Source organism: Heloderma suspectum, chromosome 2, assembly GCF_057233095.1.
Source record: "Heloderma suspectum isolate Gila_16-S chromosome 2, 16-S_ref, whole genome shotgun sequence".
Classification (NCBI taxonomy): Eukaryota; Metazoa; Chordata; class Lepidosauria; order Squamata; family Helodermatidae; genus Heloderma; species Heloderma suspectum.
In genome coordinates this window covers 25,751,422-25,776,526 of record NC_139459.1, presented here as the reverse complement: position 1 = coordinate 25,776,526, position 25,105 = coordinate 25,751,422, and the positions used below count along the sequence as shown (strand labels likewise).

The following is a 25,105-nucleotide window of genomic DNA, read 5'->3' as shown; positions in this document are numbered from 1 at the left end:
AAGGAAGAAATTGCAAGTAAATAGGTGCCGCTTCGGTGCGTTCTGTGCACCTCAGTGTTCAGTCATGACAGCCACATGACCACGGAAGCGTCTTTGGACAGCGCTGGCTCTTCGGTTTAGAAATGGAGATGAGCACCACACCCTAGAGTCGGACACGACTGGTTGGGGACACCTTTTTAAATCTGGGGAGTATTCACAGTCCTTTGTTTCTGTTGATTTTTCACAGTAACTGGTGGGAGGAAAGGCTTAACTACTACAGTAGAGTGAGCTGTAGTAACTCCCTTTCTTGCAGGTAAATGGTCATGCTGGTTCTGACTGTTACGTCATGCTGAAAATAGCAAACCTTTGTATGATCGATGAAAATAGTATGTCTTCACTTAAAAACATAACCTGTTACAGAACACGGGACATGCACAAACACAAACATCCTAACAGCACAGCCCTGCACTCAGAAGCGAGTTCTGCTGAGTTTAGCAAGCTTGCTCTGTTAAGTGGGCATAGGTTTCTAGCCTTAGTAAAGAATTTATTCTGAAATAGTCCTACTGTTGATTTCCATCTTTTTTATTTTTGTGAGCTGCTTTGGCATTTTGCATAAATTAGGAAGGTGGCATTGTGACCTAATATCTAACTGAAGTCAGCAACACAGCGCCACACCAGCTTTCCCCAACCTGGTGCCCTCCAGATATGTTGGACTACATGGCCATGCTGGCTGGAGATGGTGGGAGTTGTAGTCCAACACATCTGGAGGGTGTCAGGTTGGGGAAGGCTGGAATACACACTTTGAGAATCGTGCTTAGAGAGCATTGTTGCTCAATCTATTTTCCTTTGTGGAAATTATTGATTTAAAAATAAAACACAAGTCCTTTCAAGAAGGAAAAACACACATGTAGATTAGTTTTGGGGCTGTTTTTAATTTGATACTTGCTGAAAATAAATACTGAAAATACCATACATGTACAATAAATACTGAAAATGGCAAAAAATGTTATTCACCTTCCATGTTTTTAAAACAGGAAACATGTTTGCTCTGTAAAGTGTGAAGGTGCTCTGACCCACTCCCACTCTCTGATTCTCTCTGTCTGTCTGTCTGTCTCTCTCTGTCTATCTCTCGCACACTCCTCTCCATGAACTGCATCTACTTATTCAGAGATGCAGCTTGGAAGCAAGTACTATGAATACACTTTCCATAGGGGTTGAATTATCTTGCTGTGTCCTCCCGCTCCCCCCCCCCCCAAAGAAGTGTATCTTATTATCCTCCCTGCACTTGTAAAATCTGGAACCATGCCACAACAAAATGTTATAGGGCGGAGCTGCTGTTCAGGGTTCTAGCCAGTCATTCCTGCCCTCCTCCAGGATACTCCATTCCTCCCCCTCCTCCCCCACTCCATTTTCCCCACCACAGATGGCCACTGCACATGTTCAGATCTCATTGGACTGTTTTGGACCCCCACCCCACCCTTAGGATTTTTTCTATATACTTTTTTGGATATTTCCGACAACCTTCCCTCTTGTGTGTGGATGGTGCTGTTTTGGTTACGTATGGATCGGCACTAGGAGAATGAGTTCCCTATTAGCATGCAGGATTGTTCTAGCCTCGTTTAAACTGAAGTGTAACGTACAATGGAACCCACTTTCAAATTCAATTGCTTTTGTTGCAGTTGGCAATTTAGTATTGATGATTTATTTATTTATTGCATTTATATCCCACCTTTTTTCCTCTTGCAAGGAACCCAAGGTGGCTTACATTATCCTCTGCCTCTCCATTTTATCCTCACAACAACAACCCTGTGAGGTAGGTTGGGCTGAGAGTCTGTGACTGGCCCAAAGTCATCCAGTGAGCTTCCATGGCTGAGTGGGGACTAGAACCCAGATCTCCCGGCTCCCAGTCCAACACTCTCACCACTTGCTGTGCAAGAACGTGCAACGGAAAACTCATATGTACAATCACCACACATGACACACAGGAGGATTAAAATATTTTAAATAAATATATATTCATATTTATTGTTGTGCTTTATTGTATTTGTTTTATATTAAACACTACCCTAAGATTTAACAGACTGAAGGATGGTATATAGCTGTTTTAATAAAAGTAATTACTACATCACGGATGCAATGAATATGAACTTGAGCACGCTCCGGGAGAGAGCGCAGGACAGGAAGGCCTGGCGTGCTCTGGTCCATGGGGTCACGAAGAGTCCGACGCGACTGAACGACTGGACAACAACAATAGAAATGTAAAGCTGGTGAAGCAGTACTTAATTATGAGTCTATTTCACTCGAATTAATCCAGGGCTTCCATGCACATGCAAGACTGAAGTCGGTAGGCCACTCCCCAATCCCATCCCCCAATTCAGTATTCTAGTACATCCTTTAAAGAACAGTCCATGGCTGAAGGGGGGGGGGGGAGCCAGGTTACCACACGTGTACAGCACAGCGAAGCGCTCTACCTTCCGCTCCCTAGCCCCTGGACACCCCCTTGGCGGCCTTGCCTGTTGGCCATTTGTTCCCGCGTAAGAGAGGCACACGCGTTCTTGCCCGCACGCCTGCCGGTCTCGCGCAGCCCGTCAGTCGGGGGCCCCCGATGTGTGACGGCAGGAGCTCCAAGTGGGGGGCCCGCCCCGGGCGAGGGCGAGAGAACCTCGAGGCACGGCATTTCAGACCCACGGCGCCGCGCACAGCGGCATCTCCGCAGACGTCCCGCCGTGCCCCGGGACGGACCTCCCCTAGTCCTCGCAAGCCTGCGAAGCCTCAGCCCGGGTCGGTCACGGAAGCGCGTCCCGCACCGCTGGGCCCCACGCTGGGGCTGACTTGGTTTCGAACAAGTGTGCGTACGCCGCCCGCGCCCTTGGGGCACACAGGCGCGCAGCCCCTCGCCCGCCCCTCCCGCGGAAGGCATCCGCGGCGCACCGTCTCGCCTCGCCTCGCCTCGCCTCGTCACGACCCGCCCGCCGACGGCGACTCCTCCTCGTTCCCGAATCGCGGGACAAGGTGGCGGAAGAGCGCGAGGGGCGGATGCGAGGGCGCGGGGCGGGCGGGCGGGCCGGCCGGCCAGCCAGGGGCGTCCCTGAGTGGCTCCTCCCCGCCCGCCCCCAGCACAAACCCGGCCTCGCAGCGCCATGCGTGCGGCGGCCCAGCGCGCGGGCTCCTGCCGCACTATTTAAACAGCGGCTATGAGACCCGGAGGAGCGAGGGAGGCGCGCCAAGATCGCTCCGGAGGCAGAGGGGCTGGGGACGGCGGGGGGGGAGGAGGAGGGAGATGATGCTGATGCTGGCCCCGCCGCTGCGTCGGGGACAGGAGCCGTAGTCGAGCTGCAAAACTTCTCCCTCTCAAGTAGTAGTAATAATAATAATAGTAACAACAACAACAATAGCGGCGCATTCCGCACTAGGCATCAAAGGGAGGCAGGGCGCGAGGGGACGCCCCTTCCAATCGGATCCACACAGACTTTCCAGACTCCGGTTTCTCCCTCGTTCTTTCCGCGCCTTCCTCGGAAGCGATCTCATTTTCCGCGCAGGGCGCAGTTTCCTCGCTCTCGAGCTGCGTCGCGCCATGCCCGCCTTTTCCTGCCTCGGTTTCTTTTCTTGCAGCCTGACGGCTTGGCTGCTCCTCGCCGGCAGCGGCGGCAGCAGCCCCGAGGAGGCGGCGGCGGCGGCGGACGAGGAGAAAACGCTTCGGGTCCTGGTGCTGCTGCCCAAGGACAACGCGTACCTGTTCTCCCTGGCGCGGGTCAAGCCGGCCATCGAGTACGCGGTGCGGGCGCTGGAGGCGAACGGGACGCTTCTGCCGGCGGGCTACCGCTTCCGGCTCTTCTACAACGACTCGGAGTGCGGCAACGGGGCGCTGTTCAGCCTGGTGGACGCGATCGCCGTGCGGCGGCAGTGGCCCGACCTGCTGCTGGGGCCCGTGTGCGACTACGCGGCCGCGCCGGTGGCCCGCCTGGCTTCCCACTGGGGCCTGCCCATGATCTCGGCGGGCGCGCTGGCCGCCGGCTTCAGCACCACGACGGGCGAGTACTCGCACCTGACCCGGGTCTCGCCGGGCTACGCCAAGATGGGCGAGATGTTCCTGGCGCTCTTCCGGCACCACCAGTGGGCTCGCGCCCTGCTCGTCTACCACGAAGACAAGGAGCAGCGCAGCTGCTTCTTCGCCGCCGAGGGCGTCCATGTGGTCTTCCGCGACGCGGGCTTGCACACGGACGACTTCGCCTTCGACGAGGGCGGGAAGTACGCGGACGACGTGGTGCGCGCCGTCCAGGGCGGCGAGAGAGGTGAGGGCGCTCGGGCTGCCCGGGCGGGCACCCGGGCTGCGGCGCATTCGCCGAAGGGAGAACCGCCCCGGGCCTCCCGGGCCTCCGGCCGGGGCGTCGCGCGGCTAGACGGGGCTTCTCTCCGGCGAAGGAGGCGGCGCGAGGGCTCCCGGGGACGGAGTTGCGCCCCACCGCCCCTTGCGGGGACCCCCAGGGAAGCATCTCTCTGCGGTGGAGCCATTTGGGGTGGGGGGACCTTTTCAACCGAAGAAGTGCCGCGGGGGCTGAATCGGCGCGCCCCGAGCGACACGGGGCTGCGTCCGAATGGATGGGCAGGTCAGGATCCGTTCATAGGTTAGAGAAGCTGCAGCTAAAACCCTTTGTATTATTGGGAATCTCTGCCTTGCGGTACCTGCCCCCCCCCCCCCGCCTTCCAGCTTAGCGCTATATATTCGTCAGTGGAGACTGCCGTCGCAATCCTATGTTTACTCAGAAGTGACTCTGAGCGCAGTAGGGTTTACTCCCAGGCAAATGTGCATTGGGATTGCAGCCGCCTGTATTTACTTGACTTATTCTCACAGTGTCCCTATGATGTAGGTCACTGTTATCCTCATTTTACAGAGGGGAAATCGAGGCTGAGAGCGAGCAACATGCCCAAGTCCAAACAGCCAGTCATCAGCAGAGGTACAGCTTGGACCCCAGCTCCCCACATCCAAGCCAAACCCATCACCGAGTTCTCTCTAGGACTCTGCTGTTCTTCGTTACACTTCTGCTGTAGCTGTTTCGGACTGAGGTTGGGTGCCCAGCAGAGCCTATGATCAGGGACTGTATATTCCATTACTGGACAACTATATTTTAAAACAGCAAGGGATACATGGAAATTATGGAGAAGGGGATAACTATGAAGGTGTTCATCAGGCGTTTCCATACTTAACTTAAAGGGCTACATGAGTGCTACGACTGTAGTAGTACGCTAGGGAGCACTCAGCCTCTAAAAACATATATACAGAATAAAATAAGTAAAGGCTATTTGAAATCACTATTTTTAAAAAGGTTCTGAAGTGATGCAGATATTGCGAGGGGAAGAATGCATTATCGTCGTCGTCAGTGATGTCGCAAACACTAGCCAATAGGTGTTCATGACACTCTTGAAATCACGGTACACATAGCACTCCAACCTGCAGTAGATGTGCTGGGAAAATGTTATTTCTCTGGTAGGCATATTGGCAGGGAGAAAGGTGTTTGGTTTCCTATAGCAACTGTGCGTTTATTACTTTATTACACGGCTCTTTGGAGAGACCCAGAGATGGCCATTGTTCTATTTAAGCAACTGCTGTGCTGATAAGATCTGGAATGCATAGGAATAAGCCATTAACATGAACAATTCATTTCAACATGGCATCTTCTGGGTAGAGCGACACCGAACCCAACTCCCTTCCCTCTGGCTGTTCATCGGTCCTTTTTATATTCTTCAGTAATATGAACATATTTTGCACCATTATCACCAAACTAAACAGTGCCTGTAAGTTTTAAAGTTCTGATCTAGCACATTCCACTTTTGCTTTTCTCCAAACAAATTGCCTTGTCCCCTCCTTTTATTTTATCTGTGACAGATTTTGGTTGAAAGTATTTTTAATTTAACAAACAAACCTAAAGAATTTATCAATTTCTTCTTCACCTCCAAAATCCAAACTTTAGTTGATAACTGTAATGTCTTCTCATATCTAGTTGTCTTTATGTATAAATAGTTACTTAATTAATATATATCCTGTCTTTTAGGAGAACCCCACCCCCCTTCCCAAGTCAGCTTATAAAAGTTTAAAAACAAAGATTTGCTGCTTTTCATATTTCCGTTTGCACTATTACATACTGGAAAGTTGCATGCAGTAAGAATGGCTGTCCACCCACCCTTTTGATGCTGTGAATGAGTGGTTCAGATATAGACTGTAAATATCAAGGGTACAACTAGATTTCAGAGTTTAAACATGCTGTAGACTTTCCTGGACTATTATATATGGATGTATGCATACGTAAAACTGGTGTAGAGTACTAGCTTAGAGTCTGGGCTACAAATCAGGAAATTTGAATCTGACTTCTGCCATGAACTCTGTAGCTTGGCATTAAGTAAGCCAATGCTCTGTTAGACTCAGTCTTCTATAGTGCAGTATGGAGTTAATACTTTTCAGGGTTGTTGTGAGGATTACAGCAAATGCCAGATATTAATTGTACTTTACAGTTTGGTTTTCTGCTGGAGCATTTCCTCCTCCCAGTGTTTGCAAAAGCAATGGAGGAGGAATTGCACAGAATGGTTAGTGTAGAAAAGGAGTTATAAAGGGTTAAATGCATACCAATTTCAAAAGCACAGTTTATGTAGACCTTTCCATGTGATCCTTGCACTTCCAGTGATAATGTGAGTTTGCTTGCATGTGGATGGTGTGCAAATGGGAAAATAGGAGCCCTAGTTTACAGAGTTCTGCTCTGAATGAAACACACCCAGTGTTTGACTGTATTCTTTTTATTGTGACCAGTATTAGCAAAGCTTACTAGTGCTTTGCTAGCGATCCCTCCACTCATCTGCATGAATGCTGTCTTTTCCCATTCATTGCACGTTTGCTTGTAGTTCCAGTTAATAGAACCCGACTGTGACAAGCCAGCATGCACGAAGGGATTGCGAAGAGCAGTTGACTGTCTGTGACATAAGTGGCTGCCTGTAATGCATTTCAGCATGCCTTATCAAGACATTACAAAAATGAATTCCATTAGAAAATGTGCCCCAGGTAAGAAAGCAAGAAGGAGCACTCCGAAGTTCTCTTTTATGCTTCCTATGCAAGCCTTCCCCACCTGGTGTCCTCCTGATGTGCTGGACTACAACTTCAGGCATCCCTCATCTAACCATGCTGGCTGGGGGATGCTGAGTTGTAGTACAATGCATCAGGAGGGTACCAGGTTGGGGAAGGCTGCCCTAAGCTACATTCTCAGATGCAAGCCTCTCTCATTTCCAGTTTCTGTTTCTTCATTCATATTTACCAGTGAAGAACCCATCAGGATTTCCCTCCATTTTCTCCCTTGTACTTCCCTCAAAATTTGGCACATCCAAAAAGTTACTACCGGTCCTTATAGATTAGGGGTAGGCAACTTTTCTGGGCCCTTGGGCATTTTTCAGGGCCACAGGCACATTTTAGATTTTTTTCAGACTCGCAGTCACATCCCCCCCCCCCCACTTTCTTGGATTCCCACTTTTCTTGGCTCCACCTTTTCGGATTCCTGCTTTCCTTGACACCACCCCCTCCAGGATTCTGACTTTTCTTGACCACCCCTCCTCCTCCTCCTCTTCCTCCTCCTCCCGCTGCTTCTGCTACCCACCCACGGCAGCCACTTTACCTGCTGCTGCCACTTCTCCTGCCTGGCTGCTGCCCACCTGCTTTGCCTGCCACCTCACAGCAACGACTTTGGCCATGATCCACTACTGCTTCTGCATCACCTTAGCAGTGAGGAAGCAGGAAATCGGCTGATTGAGAGACTTCCTGCTTCCTGGCTGCAGAGGTGATGGGAAACGTCAGTGGGCAAGTGAGTGGGCAGGTGGATAGGTGAGGAAGGGGTCTGGTAGAGGGAGGGCCTGGCAGTGGAGTCCAGCAGATGCATTCAAGGGCCCTGACTGGTGCCAGTGCACTTGTGGGTATTGGCAACCCCTAATATACATGATGAATGAGAGAACCTTTTCTGAGCCTTTATTTGTTTCTTCCCCCGCCCCCCCTTCGGTTTTAAATATTTCTTGTTTGGGGCTTTCAGTAGAAATTTCAGTAGAATCTATTTTTTGGTGGTGTTTCCTGTTTTTATTCAGAATAGGAAGTTGTTCTCTGGCAGGTCACATACACTGATAGCTTTTAGACTCCTTTAGCTCAGCAGGGGTAGTAGGAAGCAAGGAAACCAGATTTTTATTGAATGGGGGTTGGGATGTTCTCCTCTGAAACTTCAGATTGATACCATTGGATTACTCATTGTACGTGCTCATCATCTGTGATGTGAGATGACCAGCGCATCATAATCTGTATTAAACACACACAGGCTCATGGTTACTTATTTCTGATCATACTCACACATAGTTGAAAGGAATGCCCTAAGGACAAGACTATAGAAAACATAAGGTTTTCTGTCACCACATCTTATTCTTAACAGCATCACTCAGATAATTCCCTGGAATTTCAGAGAAACATATTTGTTGGAGGGAACCATTCCCATGAATAACTTAATGTGTGATGGAATCCACATCCACTAAAATGGATGAAAGCTTTGCTAATAATTACGGGGTGTAGATTACATCTATGAATGGGTGTGTTTTCTTTAATGCCTGGGAGAGGAACCGTGGTCCTCTGGATATTGTTGGACTCCAGCTCCCATCAGTCCCAGCCAGCATGACTGATGGTCAGGGATGATGGGAGTTATAGTACAACACCTGGAGGTCCATTCTTAGGTCCATTGTAGTTACATATGCAATATGTAGGGAAAACCACAACGGACCTAAGAACAAGATTCTGTAACCACAAATCTGCGGTTCTTACCAAAAAAACTGGAGCAGCTTGTTGCAAGACATTTCACCTCTCCTGCACATAGTCTCTCAGATTTACGGTTGGTTCCAATAGAACAAACAAAAGAGGAAAGGGGAAAATTTCTGGATCTATAGACTCAGAACTCTTAGTCCAAATGGCCTTAATCTGAGGACAATTCATAAGCATTCCACCAATCATACCTCTGTTTCTCTCCTAAAGAACGTTCATCTCCAGGCATTCCAAACTGCCACTCCTGATACACAACTGCTGATGAAGGTGGATACCGAAATATTTACCTTAAAATATATTTTTAATACTCTGTTGTTAGTCCTTCTTTCTTATACATGTAATTACATATATATCCTGTCTTTTTTCCTCTTGCAAGGAATCCAAGGCAGCTTACATGGTCTTCCTCCTCTCCACATTATCCTCACAACAACGCTGCGAGTTAGTTAGGCTGAGAGTCATTTACTGGCCCAAACTCACCCAGTGAGCTTCATGTCTCAGTGGAGACTAGAACACAGATCTCCCAAGCCCCAGTCCAACACTCTAACAGCCACTACACCACACTGGAACATATCTAACAATATGCTGTTTTACAGCAGACAGAAAGTGCTTTTCAGTAACCTAATCAGCTTGCAGATGAACTGAAGGCAAATGTTGAGATGAAACAGCTATTTGTCTGCACTCTCATGCCAAAGTATCTGAATGAAAGCTTTCCATTTGCACAAATGTTTACAAGGTTATTAAAGCTCCATCATAGGAGACAAGATGCATATTGGTGCGACATGTATTCTGATCCCTGGAAAGGAGGACGGCAGAAGCACAGGTGGATACGACAGTAGTATTGCCTGAATTAAAAACTTCATGAGGCCTTCAGTATAAGAAGTGGACTAGACTGAAGACAAACTGCCTTTTGTCCACTATATCAGTATTTTAAAAGTGCAATGTGTACTATACATTGCTAACCCCAGATGGGACTAGTTGTTTGGCAGTAAACACAGGATTTCCTACTGTGTGTTTAATATCAAGATATGACATGAGACAGGGGCATTTGCAGCACAGACGTACAGCGGCGAGAAAATGACCCCCTTAGGATTGTCACATATTTCCAACCTAAAATGTTATAAGAACTTAATTTAGCCCCATAATCCTAGATAAAGAACACTAGATAACCCGATTAAACAAATGACACACAAACATGGTTTTCGGTCTTGCCACAACATTTCGATGGGGTTTAGGTCCAGACTTTGAGTAGGTCATTCTAAAACATGGAATTTCTTCTTCAGCAGCCATTCTAGATCTGCTTGTACATTTAGGATCATTGTCTTGTTGCATGACCCACTTTCGGTTCAGCTTCAGCTCATGGGTGGATGGCCTGACATTGTCCCCTAAAATCTTCTGATACCCTGCAGCATCATGGTTGTGTCAATGATGGCAAGCCGTCCAAGTCCTGCGGCAGCAAAGCAGGCCCAAACCATCACATTTTCACTGCTATGCTGGACGGTTGGGATGAGGTTCTTCTGTTCGAAGTCAGTGTTTGTTTTTTGCCAAACATAACATTTCTCATTGAGGCCAAAAAATTCTACCTTTGACTCATCTGTCCAGAGAACATTGTTCCAGAAGTCTTGGGGATCATCTATGTGATCTTTAGCGAACTTCAGACAGACAGCAATCTTTTTGAGAGAGCGGTGGTTTCCTTTTTAGAGTGGTGGTTTCTTTTTTTAGAGAGCAGCGGTTTCCTCTTCGCTGTCCTCCCATGAACACCATTCTTGTTCAATCTTTTTCTGATTGTTGAGTCATGAACACTCACATTAGCCAAGGCGAGAGTGGCCCACAGATCCTTGGATGTTACTGTGGGATTCTTTTTGACTTCCTTGATTTTGGTAGGGTGACCACTCCTGGGTAGAGTGACTGTGTACTTGAACCTTCTCCATTTGTAGACTGTCTGTCTGACCATGAATTGGTGGAGCCCCAAATCCTTAGAAATGGTTCTGTAACCTTTTCTAGACTGATGAGCAGCAATAACTGCTTTTCTGAGGTCTTTTGATCATGGCATCCATGTTTCCACACAACTGCATGGTGAAGACCAAACGTTTCTTATCCTTTTATAGGGTGGGGGCTGCCAAACTCATCCCTGAAGATCTACCCAATTACTTAAACACCTGGTTCTAATTATGCCCTTTAATTGAGCTGATGCAACTAGGGGTTGACTTACATTTGCACATACCTGACTCTTAAGTACTCATTGTTTGCCTATTTTATACATCATTTTATTTCACAAGACATGGAATTGGTTAATATAAACCCTATTAGATATTTAGAAAAGGACTGGGTTTGAGTCACGAAGGCTATCATGGTACTACTATGAAATTTCCGCAATTATCAGTACGGTTCACATTTTTTTTCTCAACACGGTAGCATGTGCTGGGTGAGGTGGGCGGGGGTGGGATTTAACTCATCCCTGCTTTCTCCTTTTCTTTTGCTACCTCTCCACAGTAGGACTTCCAAAAAAGTTTTCCTCCGCCAGTGGAGAAGAATAGGCATGGGCAAGCGGTTAGAGAGGTAAAGCAGCAGGCTGGCAAAGGTTTAAACACCCACCCACCCCTTCTTTCCTGCAATTGTCACCCCTATTTCTGCTGTGCACATTGTCAATAAAAAATAAACACACGATTTTCATCAGATGTCTAGTTCCTGATTGTATTACATGGAGAGGAATACCCTAGGAAGTGAAACCTAAGGTGGTGAAACCTACCTTTTTAAAACCTGTGACACCTCCTGTTTGACTTAAGCTGCCCCTGTTTTGTTAATAAGCTATATAATGACAGTTCCTTAGAAATCAGCCTACGTTGCAATATTTTTAGTTCTGAGAATGTCAAAACCCCATGAGCATATCCCAAAGGAAATGTTGGATAGACAGCATCAAATCTGATGCTTAACCTTTCATTCTTTTATAGTGACTCTGCATGTGTTAAGAGACTGAGATATGTTTTCTTTTGGCCCTGCTGAACGGGGAGTCTCTTCCCCCTCAACCTTGGAGAGACCAGGTTGAGTATTGCATAAATAACAAAGGCATTTTGTGGAAGCTGCTATTGAGGGGTGTGTGTGTGTGTGTGTGTGTGTGATGAATTCCTGACTCTTGCATTTATTCAGTAACATGGTCACCCTTTTAGCAAAACAAACAACTGGGAGACAAACCGCTTGCTGAATGCTCTTGAAAAATCAGATGAAATAGACTGATCTAAGAAACCTGAGCTAGTGTACTGACATCTCTGTGATTAAGATAAGATTAATGACAGAATCTAGGGTTCAGGTTACAAGTGTTGCTGGCACATCCATTGACTTAAACCTGAGATGGGATTTAGTTTTTTGAGCAAAAGGGGAATGTGGGTGAAGGAAGCTGCATTTTCTCTGTCCCTGCCACTGACCTCCTCATAGCCTCTCCCCCCAAGTGCTTTTCTCCCAGCCAGATAACTTCCTGGTTAGTCTACTGAAATGTGTTGTATGTGAGGCTTCCCTTGAAGGCAGTCTGGAAACTTCAGTTAGTACAAAATATGGCAGCTGACTGGAAATGGGCTGTATGATCATGTTACGCCAGTATTGTACCATCTTCACTGGCTCCCAGTTTGTCTCTGGGCCCAATACAAGATGTTGGTGTTAATCTATAAAGCCCTTAAGTTAATGGATACTGGGGCCACAGTATCTGAAGGACAGCCTCTTCCCTTATGTTCCTGCCTGTGCCTTGAGATCATCATTTGAGGCCATGCTCTGAATGCCGTCACATAGTGAGATTTGGCAGGTGGCTACTTGTAAGTAGGCCTTGTGGTGGCCTCCAAATTGAGAAATGTCCTCCCTAGAGCATTGGCACATAATTTGTAGGCTTTTCAGAACCTGGCAAATACCTTTTTATTATCTAAGGCCTTTTAAATCTTTAGCTGCTATTTATTTTTAATGATATGTTTAAAGCTGTGTTTTAAAAATTTCCTTTCTCATGTTTTAGCTGCTTTAATATTTATCTCTCCTTCAAAAACTATTTATAAAGTATTACTCTTTTTGTTCTAGGTTTTATTATTGATTTTACTGTATTTGTTTTTATTATATATCTTACTTGAGAGCTTCAGCTATGGGGTGAATCATACATTGAATACATTGAATAAATCATCCTCATCAGGCCCTTCGCACCTGTAATTAGGAAAAATAAAAAAGTGTAGATGTAGGCGCACACTGCGCATTCAGTATAGTATGTCGTGTAGTTAACAACTAATTAGCTATCTCATTTATATGCAGTAAAAACAGGTAAGGCCTATGTGCTGCCCCCAGTTCTGTACTGTATTAAAGCATAAGAAATGTACATATTCACACTGTGAGTGGAGAGATCAAGGATCTGCTAGCCAAACCTGCTGTAGCTGGATCCTCATCCTAGCAGTCTGAAGTGAACTAGTAGAGACTTTCCTTTGGGCCAGAGTCTTCCCTTACTTTTGGCCTAGCCAGCAAAGAAGCACAAGGCTCAGAAGACCTGGGAGAGAATACTCTGTTTTTACCAGGCTTCACCCCTTTTAATCCAGCATCTGCAGCATCCAGGGTTGCTCCTGTTTGCTTTGTAAGTCTTCAGCTAAATCCGGGTGGAGATAGTCAAGGCAAGTTTTTAGACGCCACCCCATAAGTAACTCTGCAGGACTGACTCCTGTTGTTGCACAAGGAGTAACATGTCGAGTGATGAGATACCTGGCAAGGTGTGTTGGCCAGTCTCCTCCCGCAATGTGCTTCAGGGCATCTTTTGTTGTCTACACCAGGGGTCCCCAACCCCTGGGCCGCAGACCAGTACCGGTCCGTGGCCTGTTGGCAACCGGGCCGCAGTAGGGGTGTGTGAAACCCCCTTACCTTGGGTCTGCGGGGTCCGCGGGGGGAGGCAGGCAATCCCTCCCTCCCCCCCCCCCCGGAATCCTCGCCGGCCCTGGCTGGTTCCACTCCGCAGCAAGTCCGTACAGCTGCCAGCCAGCTCTGGCCGCTGGCGGACTTCTGGCCACTGGGACACAAATGGCATCCGCGTAGTGGACACCATTTGCATCCCTGTTCTTCAAGTAATAGGCTACGTAAATCTTTTACATCCCAGCGGCCAGAAGTCCACCCGTGAAACCATCCCCCCCCCCCCCGGAAAAATTGTCTTCCATGAGACCAGTCCCTGGTGCCAAAAAGGTTGGGGACCGCTGGTCTACACCATCCGTTCAGCTTGGCCATTTGCTCAGGGATGATGAGGTGCAATGGTGACTAGATAGCATCACGGATGCAATGAATATGAACTTGAGCACGCTCCGGGAGAGAGCGCAGGACAGGAAGGCCTGGCGTGCTATGGTCCATGGGGTCACGAAGAGTCGGACACGACTGAACGACTGAACAACAACAACAACCACAAATGTTTTAAATTCAGCCGATGTAAAAGCAATCCCATTGTGTGAGACTATAGTATCAGGCAACCCATGGGTTGCAAATAAGAGGCCTAGTGCTGTAATGTTTGTGAAATTTAAATCTCTACACAATAACTGAAGGATTTGGTGAGAAATAGATCTTCAGTAATCCTAAAAGTTCATCAAATGTCTTAGTTTTGGGTGAGGAAGGAGCAGTGAGGGATCTTATTATGGCAAATGTCTGTGGCCCTCAAACAGTTAAGAGCACAGCTTGCTTTTGTTCAGGATTAGCTATGTTATTTGCTTCAAGATAAAACGAAAGTTATTCTGCATAAGAATCCCAGGAAGCAGGTTGACTCACATCAAACTCTTCAATATGTCCAAGAGCAGCCATTTTAGTTTTAATTTTGTTGTTGTTGTTGCACAGGAGTTGCTCAAGCTCTTAAGTGGGCCTAGTTGACTGCTTACCAGTTAGCTGTATAATTGGATTCACAGTCCTTGCTGCCTGCATAGCTCTCAAATCCCAACTTTGTTGCCAAAAAATGTTGTATAGGTAGTAGGAATGACTGCAAGAATCAGAAGGCCTCAAACACAACCGTTCTTTATTCAGCACCCACAGAAATGAAGAACTTAGCAAAAGCTCTTCCCACTGTTGCTACTCCCAACTCTACAGGAGCTGCCAAGGTTCAAAAGCAATAACTAAGCCACAGTACGCCCCCCCCCCCCAATACATAACAACCTCCTTATTTCCTGTGGACTGTGTGTTATTGTTTCTTTGTTGTTCCACTGAAAGAGAGCGTTCAATAAAGAATTGTTTGTCGGATTTAAAGAGAGGCTTGAGTTAAACTGGCTGAGAAGTGTCTATCCGCAGGGCACATAGGCACTGAGACAGCGCAGCCTGTCTTTAATTAGACCAAGTTGTGCAAATGTAGGACTAAGCAAGCTTCCCAAGTTACATTTCCTTGAGTAAATGGCAAAGTTGCTAAATCCTATTTTCAGGATCAGTAGCTGGCAGCCATTGGGCTCAATAGAGTCCCTGGAAAGGTGCTCTGTGGCCCCTAGTTGCCAACCTGGAGGAGAAAAAAGGGCATGAAGGGACCACTGACTGTGGCAACAGGACTTGCCCGCAAGAAACTTTGGACAGTGACGCTTGGGATCTGGCCCCCTTGCCTTGCAGGTTGGCCCTCTGATCAGTTACATAGTCAGTGAGTTTGGTTGTAACTGACTAGAAGAAACAAGAATTTCAAGTAGTGGCCTATTCCCAAACGATTTCCTTATAGTATTCAATAGTTTCTTTTTTGTAACCCATCGCCATGCAGATGTAGTTCATACTATTATTCCTATTTGAGTTCACACAAAATTTAACTTGGTTACTTGCATGGTCTGAGTCACCATTTTGCCAATTTCTGTAATTGTTCCAGCCCTTTTGTTGCTGGGATTCTTAAGAGGCGATGTAAGAGTTTGCAAGCACATTTGAGTTAGCTCAGGACATCTAGCCAGACAAACTGGAAATATCGCTTATTCTCAGCTGTGTAGAAGGAAATATTAATTGTTTTTTTTTTTTTATACCTGCAACAGCTTCAGCTCCTTGCACTATCCATCAAGTGACTCCCTCTCCTTTTTACACATCTTAACAAAACGCTGTAGTAAAAGCCTTTTACTACAGCTGCAGTTGTTAATGAACTATCAGAACCTCACTGTTTTCAAAATGAAAATTTTGATTTGCACTGTTTTCTGCACTGTTAAATGAATGATTTAATTATACTGTTGTGAGCCCAGACAGGAGAGGGTTAAAACTGGTCAGACTTGCTGGCCAGATCTGGCCCAGCACATCCTTTGATAAGTAAACCACAGGTGATAGGTTGCCATGGGAACTAAATAGCCAATTGCTTCTTGTTATAGAATCATTTCATTTTGGGGTTGCTCTGAATAGGAAGAACTGATCAGAGAAGGGGGCATGCCTTTCTTCACCCACTCCCAGCTAAGGATGTTGTAATCTAGGTCTGTGTGCACAAGGAAACGAAAAGAAAGATTGTAGTTTGAGTTTTGAGCCATAGAGGGAGAGAACTGAGTTTTTGGACTCTATAAGCTAACAGCATTTGGGGTGCTGTCTGGCTCCGCAGAGATCTGATGTGGGAACAGTGGACTTGGAGCGTCTTAGCTATCTAAATCTATGCACAACCTGTATTTTGTAAATTAATGGAAATATTACAGAACACCAATAAGCCTCCGTTGGCCTCCTTCAGAAGAAACTATGCTGGGGAAAACACTGTGGCTCTGGAACATCTCACTGCTGGCAGGAGGGGTCTGCGTAACATTATGTTATTTTCCTCACTTGCCCAATGAGGCAGAGTGTCTCACTCACTTCTAGCTTCTTTGAATAGAATAATCACTCAACAACTGAACACACCAGACTGTCTGACAAAATAACTGAATAAATAAATCGAATAAATAAAGGAGCAATCCTATGGGGATAGGCGGCCGCCTCCAAACTTGGAGGCGACTGCCTATCCTATTCAGGGCAGGCGGAGCGTGGATGGGATCTTCACCTTCACACTCCGGCCACCCTGCATTTGTGGCCAGATGGCCAATTTCAGCTGTCTAGCCGCAGCGCTTCGGAGCGGGGGGCGGGGCGGCGGCCAGATGACACATAGGAAGCGTAGTACCAGCCTTGCCGAGGTCCCCACCTCTCCCCATCCCCGGGAATGCTCCCTTTCCTCCCACTCCACGCTGCTCTTTCAAGTGTGGTGACCATGATGAGGGGTGGGGGAGGGGGCAGGGAGGTTGGTTCCCGAAAACCGAATAATCATATGGCCAGCTAGCCGCTGTCTAGAGGCCATAGGATTGCACCCTAAATAAAATACTTAGATGGTTAGATCACTGTTATGGTTTGCTACAGATAGAAGAGGTCAGATTATAAATATATTTGAATTTATGTATTACATTTATATCCCGCCTTTCAGGGAACTCAGGGCAGGGTTCATGGGTTCCCTCCCATCTTTATCCTCACAACAACCCTGTGAGGTAGTTTAGGCTGAAAGAAAGTGACTAAGGTAATACAGTGAATCTCCCAGCTGAGTGGGGATTCAAACCTAGGTCTCCCTGGTCCTAGTCTAACATCTAACTATTAAACCTAGTCTGAGGCACTAAATATGCACAACCTAATTTTATTCTCACACTGGCTTAAGTTTTGCATAATGTTATATGCATACATTGCCTGTTGGACAGATGTTGTGAACATGAGCTTGTGCACTGAGCTCCTGCCTCTTAATCTTAAGGGACAAGGTATTCCTTCAGGGCCAAGGTTGCCAACTTGAATAAACCGAGAGAGGTGAGGCTGGGGCAGGGGGAGGGGGGAGACCTTCAGGGATTTTGTAGAGAGATTCCACCCATATGCAAAGAGCTTTGGTGATGTTGCCAAGGCAAGAGTTTGGAGGCAGAAGGACATTGTGCTGAAGAAATCAGAACTAGGGGATAAACTGATATCTTCTCACACCTAGAATATACCTAGGGATGTGTTTACTGAGAGAGACTCAATTCTTAGAAACATAGGTAGGTGGATTATGATTGTGGACTTGCCTGCCTGAAAAAGCTGTGGACATCCTATGATGTCTAGATTGGCTTCTAGAAAGAGTTGGGGGGAAATCCGTTGCCATGATATGCATGGATACCAACTATATTGGGAAGTGTAGTCAAGTGTTCCTGGAAGCCTAATTGAGGTTTATTTAGGTACTGGGAACATTTGGGGCAAAGGGATTTGAACAGTAATTGAAAAAGAATGCGGATGCCTAAAATCCAAACAGTTGTACACTAACTTTTAAACTGATTTAGGGGTTGGGGGAGGAAACAACAGGCACCGAGGAACATCTAATTTGGGGAAGAACCGTCTCTTAGAAATGAAGTTATACTGTGTCCTTGAATAGAAATAGGTTAGAAATTAACAAGCACACAGACATTTAGTGGCCATGTTCACACATAAAACTAAATCATGACTTAGTGCTACACGGATGTGCCTCTGAGAGCCTTAGTGAAGCTTTGGAGTCACACATTCTCTCACCCCTTACTGCCTCCTGTGCAGCCATAAGGAGGACTTAACCATTCTGTTTCTATGATGTCTGCCTTGTTATTATGTGTGAACCAGGAATCATGGTTTAAAATAAACTAAGAGAGCAATCCTCCCGGGATAGGTGGCTGCCTCCGAACTCAGAGGCAACGTCCTACCCAATGCAGGGCAGGAGAAGCACAGAGGGGATTGTCCCCTCCACGCTTCAGCTGCCCTGCATTTGAGGCTAGACAGCCAATTTCGGCTGTCTAGCCACAGGAAGTTGGAGCGGGGGAAACGGCAGCCAGACGACACATTGGATGTGTTGTGCCAGATTTCCAACTTCCCTGCCCCGGCACGCCCCATTTTTGCCACTCCGTGTCCTCTTCGAAGCGCGGAGTGTGAGGCAGCATGGGAGGGAGTGAAGGTCGGTTCTCAGGGAACCAACCTCAGAGCACAGGCTCCAAAGTCGGTTCCCGGGAACCGACCTATCCTGTGGCTGTCTAGCTGCTGACTAGTGGCCATAGGATTGTGCCCTTAGTTTGTTAAACGAGCCAGCTAAGCAACCCATGGTTTAAAGTTAGATTGTTTAGCAATTGCGTAGAATTTGTTTTAAGCCACAGTTCTTGGTTCAAGCCAGGAATCATAGAAATGAAACTGCATCCTGGTTAAGTCTTCTTCCTGGCCATGTGGGAGCCAGAGAGGGAAGGGATTAGCATGAGAGCCCCAGGCTTTGCTCAGGCTCACAGAAGCTCATCCAGAACTAATTCATGGTTTAATGTTACATATGAACTGGGTCAATTAGAACCAATCCAAAAAAACCTGAACTACCATAGGAAAGAATGATACATACACAAAAAAGGAAGACTACTAAAGAAAGACAAAACATAAAGATATTTATGAAAGAAGTATAAAACCCAAGATGGATTGGACATAGTAGAATAGAAAAAATTAGTGGGTGTGAAAGGACAAAATAGATTGTAGTGGAAGTGACATTGCTCTGTATGTCAGAGAAGACATTTGTTGTTCAGTCGTTCAGTCGTGTCCGACTCTTCGTGACCCCATGGACCATAGCACGCCAGGCCTTCCTGTCCTGCGCTCTCTCCCGGAGTGTGCTCAAGTTCATATTCATTGCATCCGTGATGCTATCTAGCCATCTCATCCTCTGCCGTCCCCTTCTCCTTTTGCCTTCAGTCTTTCCCAGCATCAGGGTCTTTTCCAGGGAGTTTTCTCTTCGCATTAGGTGGCCAAAATATTGGAGCTTCAGCTTCATTATCTGTCCTTCCAATGAGCACTCAGGGTTGATTTCCTTTAGGATGGACTGATTTGACCTCCTTGCAGTCCAGGGGACTCGTAAGAGTCTTCTCCAGCACCACAGTTCGAAAGCATCAATTCTTCGGCGCTCAGCCTTCCTTATAGTCCAGCTCTCACAGCCATACATTACTACTGGGAAAACCATAGCTTTGATTAGATGGACCTTTGTCGGCAAGGTGATGTCTCTGCTTCTTACTATGCTGTCTAGGTTGGCCATAGCTTTCCTCCCAAGGAGCAAGCGTCTTTTAATTTCATGGCTACAGTCACCGTCTGCGGTGATCTTGGAGCCCAAGAAAGTAAAATCTGTCACTGCTTCCATTTCTTCCCCTTCTATATGCCAGGAAGTGATGGGGCCAGATGCCATGATCTTAGTTTTTTTAATGTTGAGTTTCAAACCAGCTTTTGCACTCTCCTCTTTCACCCTCAACAAGAGGCTCTTGAGATCCTCTTCGCTTTCTGCCATTAGGGTGGTATCGTCTGCATATCGGAGGTTGTTGATAATTCTCCCGGCAATCTTAATTCCGACCTCTGATTCATCCAACCCAGCATTTCTCATGATGTACTCTGCATATAAGTTAAATAAGCAGGGTGACAATATGCAGCCTTGTCGTACTCCTTTCCCAATTTTGAACCAATCGGTTGTTCCATGTCTGGTTCTTACTGTTGCTTCTTGACCCTCGTACAGGTTTCTCAGGAGACAGGTAAGGTGGTCTGGTACTCCCATCACTTTCAGAATTTGCCACAGTTTGTTGTGATCCACACAATCAAAGGCTTTAGCGTAGTCAATGAAGCAGAAATAGACGTTTTTCTGGAATTCTCTTGCTTTCTCCATGATGCAGCGAATGTTGGCGATTTGATCTCTAGTTCCTCTGCCTCTTCGAAACCCAGCTTGTACTTCCGGTAGTTCTCGGTTCGCATACTGCTGAAGCCTAGCTTGTAGGATTTTGAGCATCACCTTGCTGGCATGTGAAATGAGCGCAATGGTGCGGTAGTTTGAACACTCTTTGGCGTTGCCCTTCTTTGGAATTGGAATGTAAACTGACCTTTTCCAGTCTTGTGGCCATTGTTGAGTGTTCCAGATTTGTTGGCATATTGAATGCAGCACTTTAACAGCATCATCTTTTAGGATTTTAAATAGCTCGGCTGGAATACTGTCATCTCCGCTAGCTTTGTTGTTAGTAATGCTTCCTAAGGCCCACTTGACTTCACTCTCGAGGATGTCCGGCTCAAGTTCAGTGACCGCACTATCATGGCTATCAGGGACATTCAGATCTTTCCTGTATAGTTCTTCTGTGTATTCTTGCCACCTCTTCTTAATCTCATCTGCTTCTGTTAGGTCCCTGCCTTCTTTGTCCTTTATCATGCCCGTCTTTGCACAAAACGTTCCCTTGAGATCTCCAATTTTCTTGAAGAGATCTCTAGTCTTTCCCATTCTGTTGTTTTCCTCGATTTCTTTGCATTGTTCATTTAAGAAGGCCTTCTTGTCTCTCCTTGCTATTCTCTGGAACTCTGCATTCAGTTGGGTATATCTTCCCCTTTCTCCCTTGCTTTTCGCTTCCCTTCTTTCCTCAGCTACTTGTAAAGCCTCATTAGACAGCCACTTTGCTTTCTTGCATTTCTTTTTCTTTGGGATGGATTTCGTTGCTGCCTCCTGAACAATGTTACGGACCTCCGTCCATAGTTCCTCAGGCACTCTGTCTATCAGGTCTAATCCCTGAAATCTATTCCTCACCTCCACTGTATATTCATCAGGGATATGATTTAGGTCATACCTGAAAGGTTTAGTGGTTTTCCCGACGTTCTTCAATTTAAGCCGAAATTTTGCAAGAAGCAGCTCATGATCTGAGCCACAGTCAGCTCCAGGTCTTGTTTTTACTGACTGTATGGAGCTTCTCCATCTTTGGCTGCAAAGGACATAATCAATCTGATTTCGATATTGACCATCTGGTGACGTCCATGTGTAGAGTCGCCTCTTGTGCTGTTGGAAAAGAGTGTTTGCTATGATCAGCATGTTCTCTTGGCAAAACTCTATTAGCTTTTGTCCTGCTTCATTTTGTACACCAAGGCCATGCCTGCCTGTTATCCCGGTGATTTCTTGACTTCCTACTTTAGCATTCCAATCCCCTATGATGAAGAGGACATCTTTTTTTGGTGTTAATTCTAGAAGGTGTTGTAGGTCTTCATAGAACCGATCAACCTCAGCTTCTTCGGCCTCAGTGGTTGGGGCATAGACTTGAATTACTGTGATGTTGAATGGTTTGCCTTGGATTCGTACTGAGATCATTCTATCATTTTTAAGATTGTACCCCAGTACTGCTTTTCCCACCCTTTTGTTGACTATGAGTGCTACTCCATTTCTTCTAAGGGATTCTTGCCCACAATAGTAGATATGATGGTCACCTGAATTAAATTCGCCCATGCCTGTCCATTTTAGTTCGCTGATTCCCAAGATGTCGATGTTCAATCTTGCCATCTCATGTTTGACCACCTCCAGCTTACCTTGATTAATTGATCTGACATTCCAGGTTCCTAAACAATATTGTTCTTTACAGCATCGGATTTTCTTTTCACCGCCAGACACATCCACAGCTGAGTGTCCTTTCGGGTTTGGCCCAGCCGCTTCACTCTTTCTGGCGCTACTTGGAAATACCCTCTGCTCTTCCCCAGTAGCATATTGGACACCTTCCGACCTGAGGGGCTCATCTTCCGGCGTCATCTCTTTTAGCCTTGAGATACGTTCCATGGGGTTTTCTTGGCAAGAATACTGGAGTGGGTTGCCATTTCCTTCTCCAGTGGACCACATTTTGTCAGAACTCTCTGCCATGACCTGTCCGTCTTGGGTGGCCCTGCACGGCATAGCTTATGGCTTCACTGAGTTACGCAAGCCCCTTCGCCACAACAAGGCAGTGATCCATGAAGGGGCAGAGAAGACATAGACTCCAGTAAATTATATTAAATATATCCAAATAATCATCATGGGCTGAAATCCCAGTCCAAAAAAAGCATTTGGAGCTAGGAATATATTATTGTGCCTAAGACCCAAAACCTTCATAGAACTCTTGAGACTGAAAAAGAAATCAGGCAGGGCAACAGTGGTATGCAATAATGGTGACTTCACCTGCCATCAGATTGACTGGGTAAATGTAAACTTGAGTCTCACAGCAGAGACTTTGGCCATGATCCACAAAGTAATCAACTGTACTTGATGCTTCCTCCACCTCTCACATGCAAGGGTAGACAGTTGGACCCCCATCCCCAAACCCAGGCACACCTGGGAGGTATGTATCCAAAACCCTTGGACTGTGCAGCTGCTGATGTTCTGAACCACTACCTGGGATCAGAGAAGGACTGGATGTGGGCAAATCAGCTGAAACATCTGAACAAATGAAAGTACTATTTGTAGGTGGAACTGCTAATCTGGGAGCAAGCATTGAGCCAGTTCTGGGTGGGATTGTTCTCTCCCTTAAGGAGAGTGGGTAGGTACGTATGTGGGAGAAGGCTTTCTCAGTTGTATCACCAGGAAATACACTTTCCTCCCTCTCTTTCCTTTCCTTCCATAAGAAAATGAGAATGCTGTTTTTCAACAGGCTTTTGTTTGAGCTCTTGCTTCTTGTTTTGTTCTCTCTTAGTGTTTAGTTTGGTGTCCATTAGATGATTTTGTCACTGCTGGATTTGTTTAATGTTTTTTTCTGGTTTGGTGGTTTTATTGGTTTTATGCAATTGAGCTTATTATATGGCTAGCTGTTCTAGATCAGCGGTGGGAAGAAGGCAGATCTGGATCTAAGGGTACATCTAGCTGACTGCAGTAGATTGGCAAGGATTTATGGTTCCCGATTATTTAACAATAGCAATGACAAAATGACTCCCCCCCAGCCCTAAATTTTACTGCCAACATGAAGAAAACTTGGGGCAACCACTAACTAGGTCTAGATTTTGGTGCAGAAATACTGTGACCTCTGGTCAGTTCTGGTATGCAAAACAAATTCCTGTGCTCAGAATTCTTTACTTCTAAGGCTGAAATCCTATGAACATTTACTTGGGAGTAAGTCCCATTGAATTCAGTGGGACTTAACTTCCAAATAGATGTGCATACGATTGCACTGTAAGTGTATGTATTTTGCATCAGGCTCTTGCTGGTGGATCTAAGGGGTTCTAGTAAAGAGCGAAGTCGATCCTGCAACCCACTCTGCCCCCTCCTGCAGGCACCCATGCCATGGAACTTTGTGAAAGTTCAGTTGTGGAACACTACTAGTGATAATTGGTTATATACACTCAGTGCCTATTACTAATAAGTGCTATATGTATATGTCATAGAATTAAAATGTATAAATTCCCTGCTTACAACTGACCAATACGTGTTTGAAACAAAAATGGTTCCACAATTCTTCATTCCTTTCTGTCAGGCTTGCTAATTGGCACCGGAGGAACGGCTTTGAGTCCGCTTAGAGAAGACTAACTTTGTGGTAGATTAAAGACAAAGAGGCGAGGACTGAGGAGGTAGCTAGGATATTTTTGAAGAAAATCCAGCTTTTCCATGTATAAATTATGAAGCTAATTCTTATCAATTCATTTGACAGTTCTGTTCCATGTGTGGCTATTTTAGGGTTTCTTCTGAGATGAATTCCAATTGTGATCTCTGTTTTTAGTTTAAAGCATCTGGTGAACGCAAACAAATTTTCTCACATAATTTAACATACTTTTCTTTGTCATGTTGGACGTTTTAGACTAGAGAATGCTCCAGTCCACTGACTTGGATCCAGTGAAGATTTAGATTAATTTCCTTGCCTTAGTCATTCTATGAAATGACTGGATTTGTTATCACTGATCTTCGTTGTTACTGTCATTCCTTAATATTTTTATGTCACGGGGTTGTATCCCGTGGTGTCCTTACACCAGCAGAATGGACACTGCTGACGAATCCAATTTTCCCTCCTCCCTGCAGGCCCCACACACATCCCAAATCTTTTCCAGAAAGTTGGGGGACCCTTTGGAGCAGATTGGGGGGGGGCATGGGGGAGGAAGGTAAGGTAAACCCCTGTTGTGCGAGTGGAAGTCTGCTCACGTAATGTTGGATTTAGCCCATGGAAGAGAATTAAAGCTAAATGAGTGGGGAGCCAAATACCACTCAGAGCTTTGATTTTGCTTCTTGTTAATGAGAAAACTGAGGCTGCAATCCTATACCCACTTGCCTGCGAGTAAGCCCAACTGAAATCAATGTGACTTATTTCTGAGTAGACATATATAGGGTTGCACTGAGTCTTTAATAATCACAGCACTTGTCATTTCCTACATGTTGTGAAACATTATGGGCATGATTCAGCCAAAGTTAAGCACTTTTAAATATTTTAAATAGGAAAAAGTTTAGCACATACTTAATGCTTAAACTGGAATCAATGGTACTTAAATGTGCTTAACTTTGATTGGATTGTCCTCATATGTAGCCTGTCCTGTTAAATTTTGAACTATTTATGTCTTTCTTCAAGAGCAAATGATGGTACTTCATTGTAGGAAATATTACAAAATACAAATGATTAATGAACTCCCACC

The 25,105-nt window shown here is 46.0% G+C and overlaps 1 protein-coding gene across 3 annotated transcripts in view; it reads left to right on the top strand.

Annotated features, from left to right (window-relative positions):
• The first annotated feature begins 2,002 nt into the window (after nucleotides 1-2,002).
• Nucleotides 2,003-25,105, top strand: part of NPR3 (natriuretic peptide receptor 3) — an 88,868-nt gene continuing 65,765 nt past the window's right edge. For all 3 annotated transcript variants that reach the window (XR_014787568.1, XM_084833022.1, XM_084833021.1), the window contains exon 1: nucleotides 2,003-4,271. Coding sequence is in view for 2 of the 3 variants with exons in the window: in XM_084833022.1 (XP_084689148.1) it covers nucleotides 3,554-4,271 (718 nt within the window). In the remaining variant the exon portion in view is untranslated. The remainder of the gene's footprint in view (nucleotides 4,272-25,105) is intronic.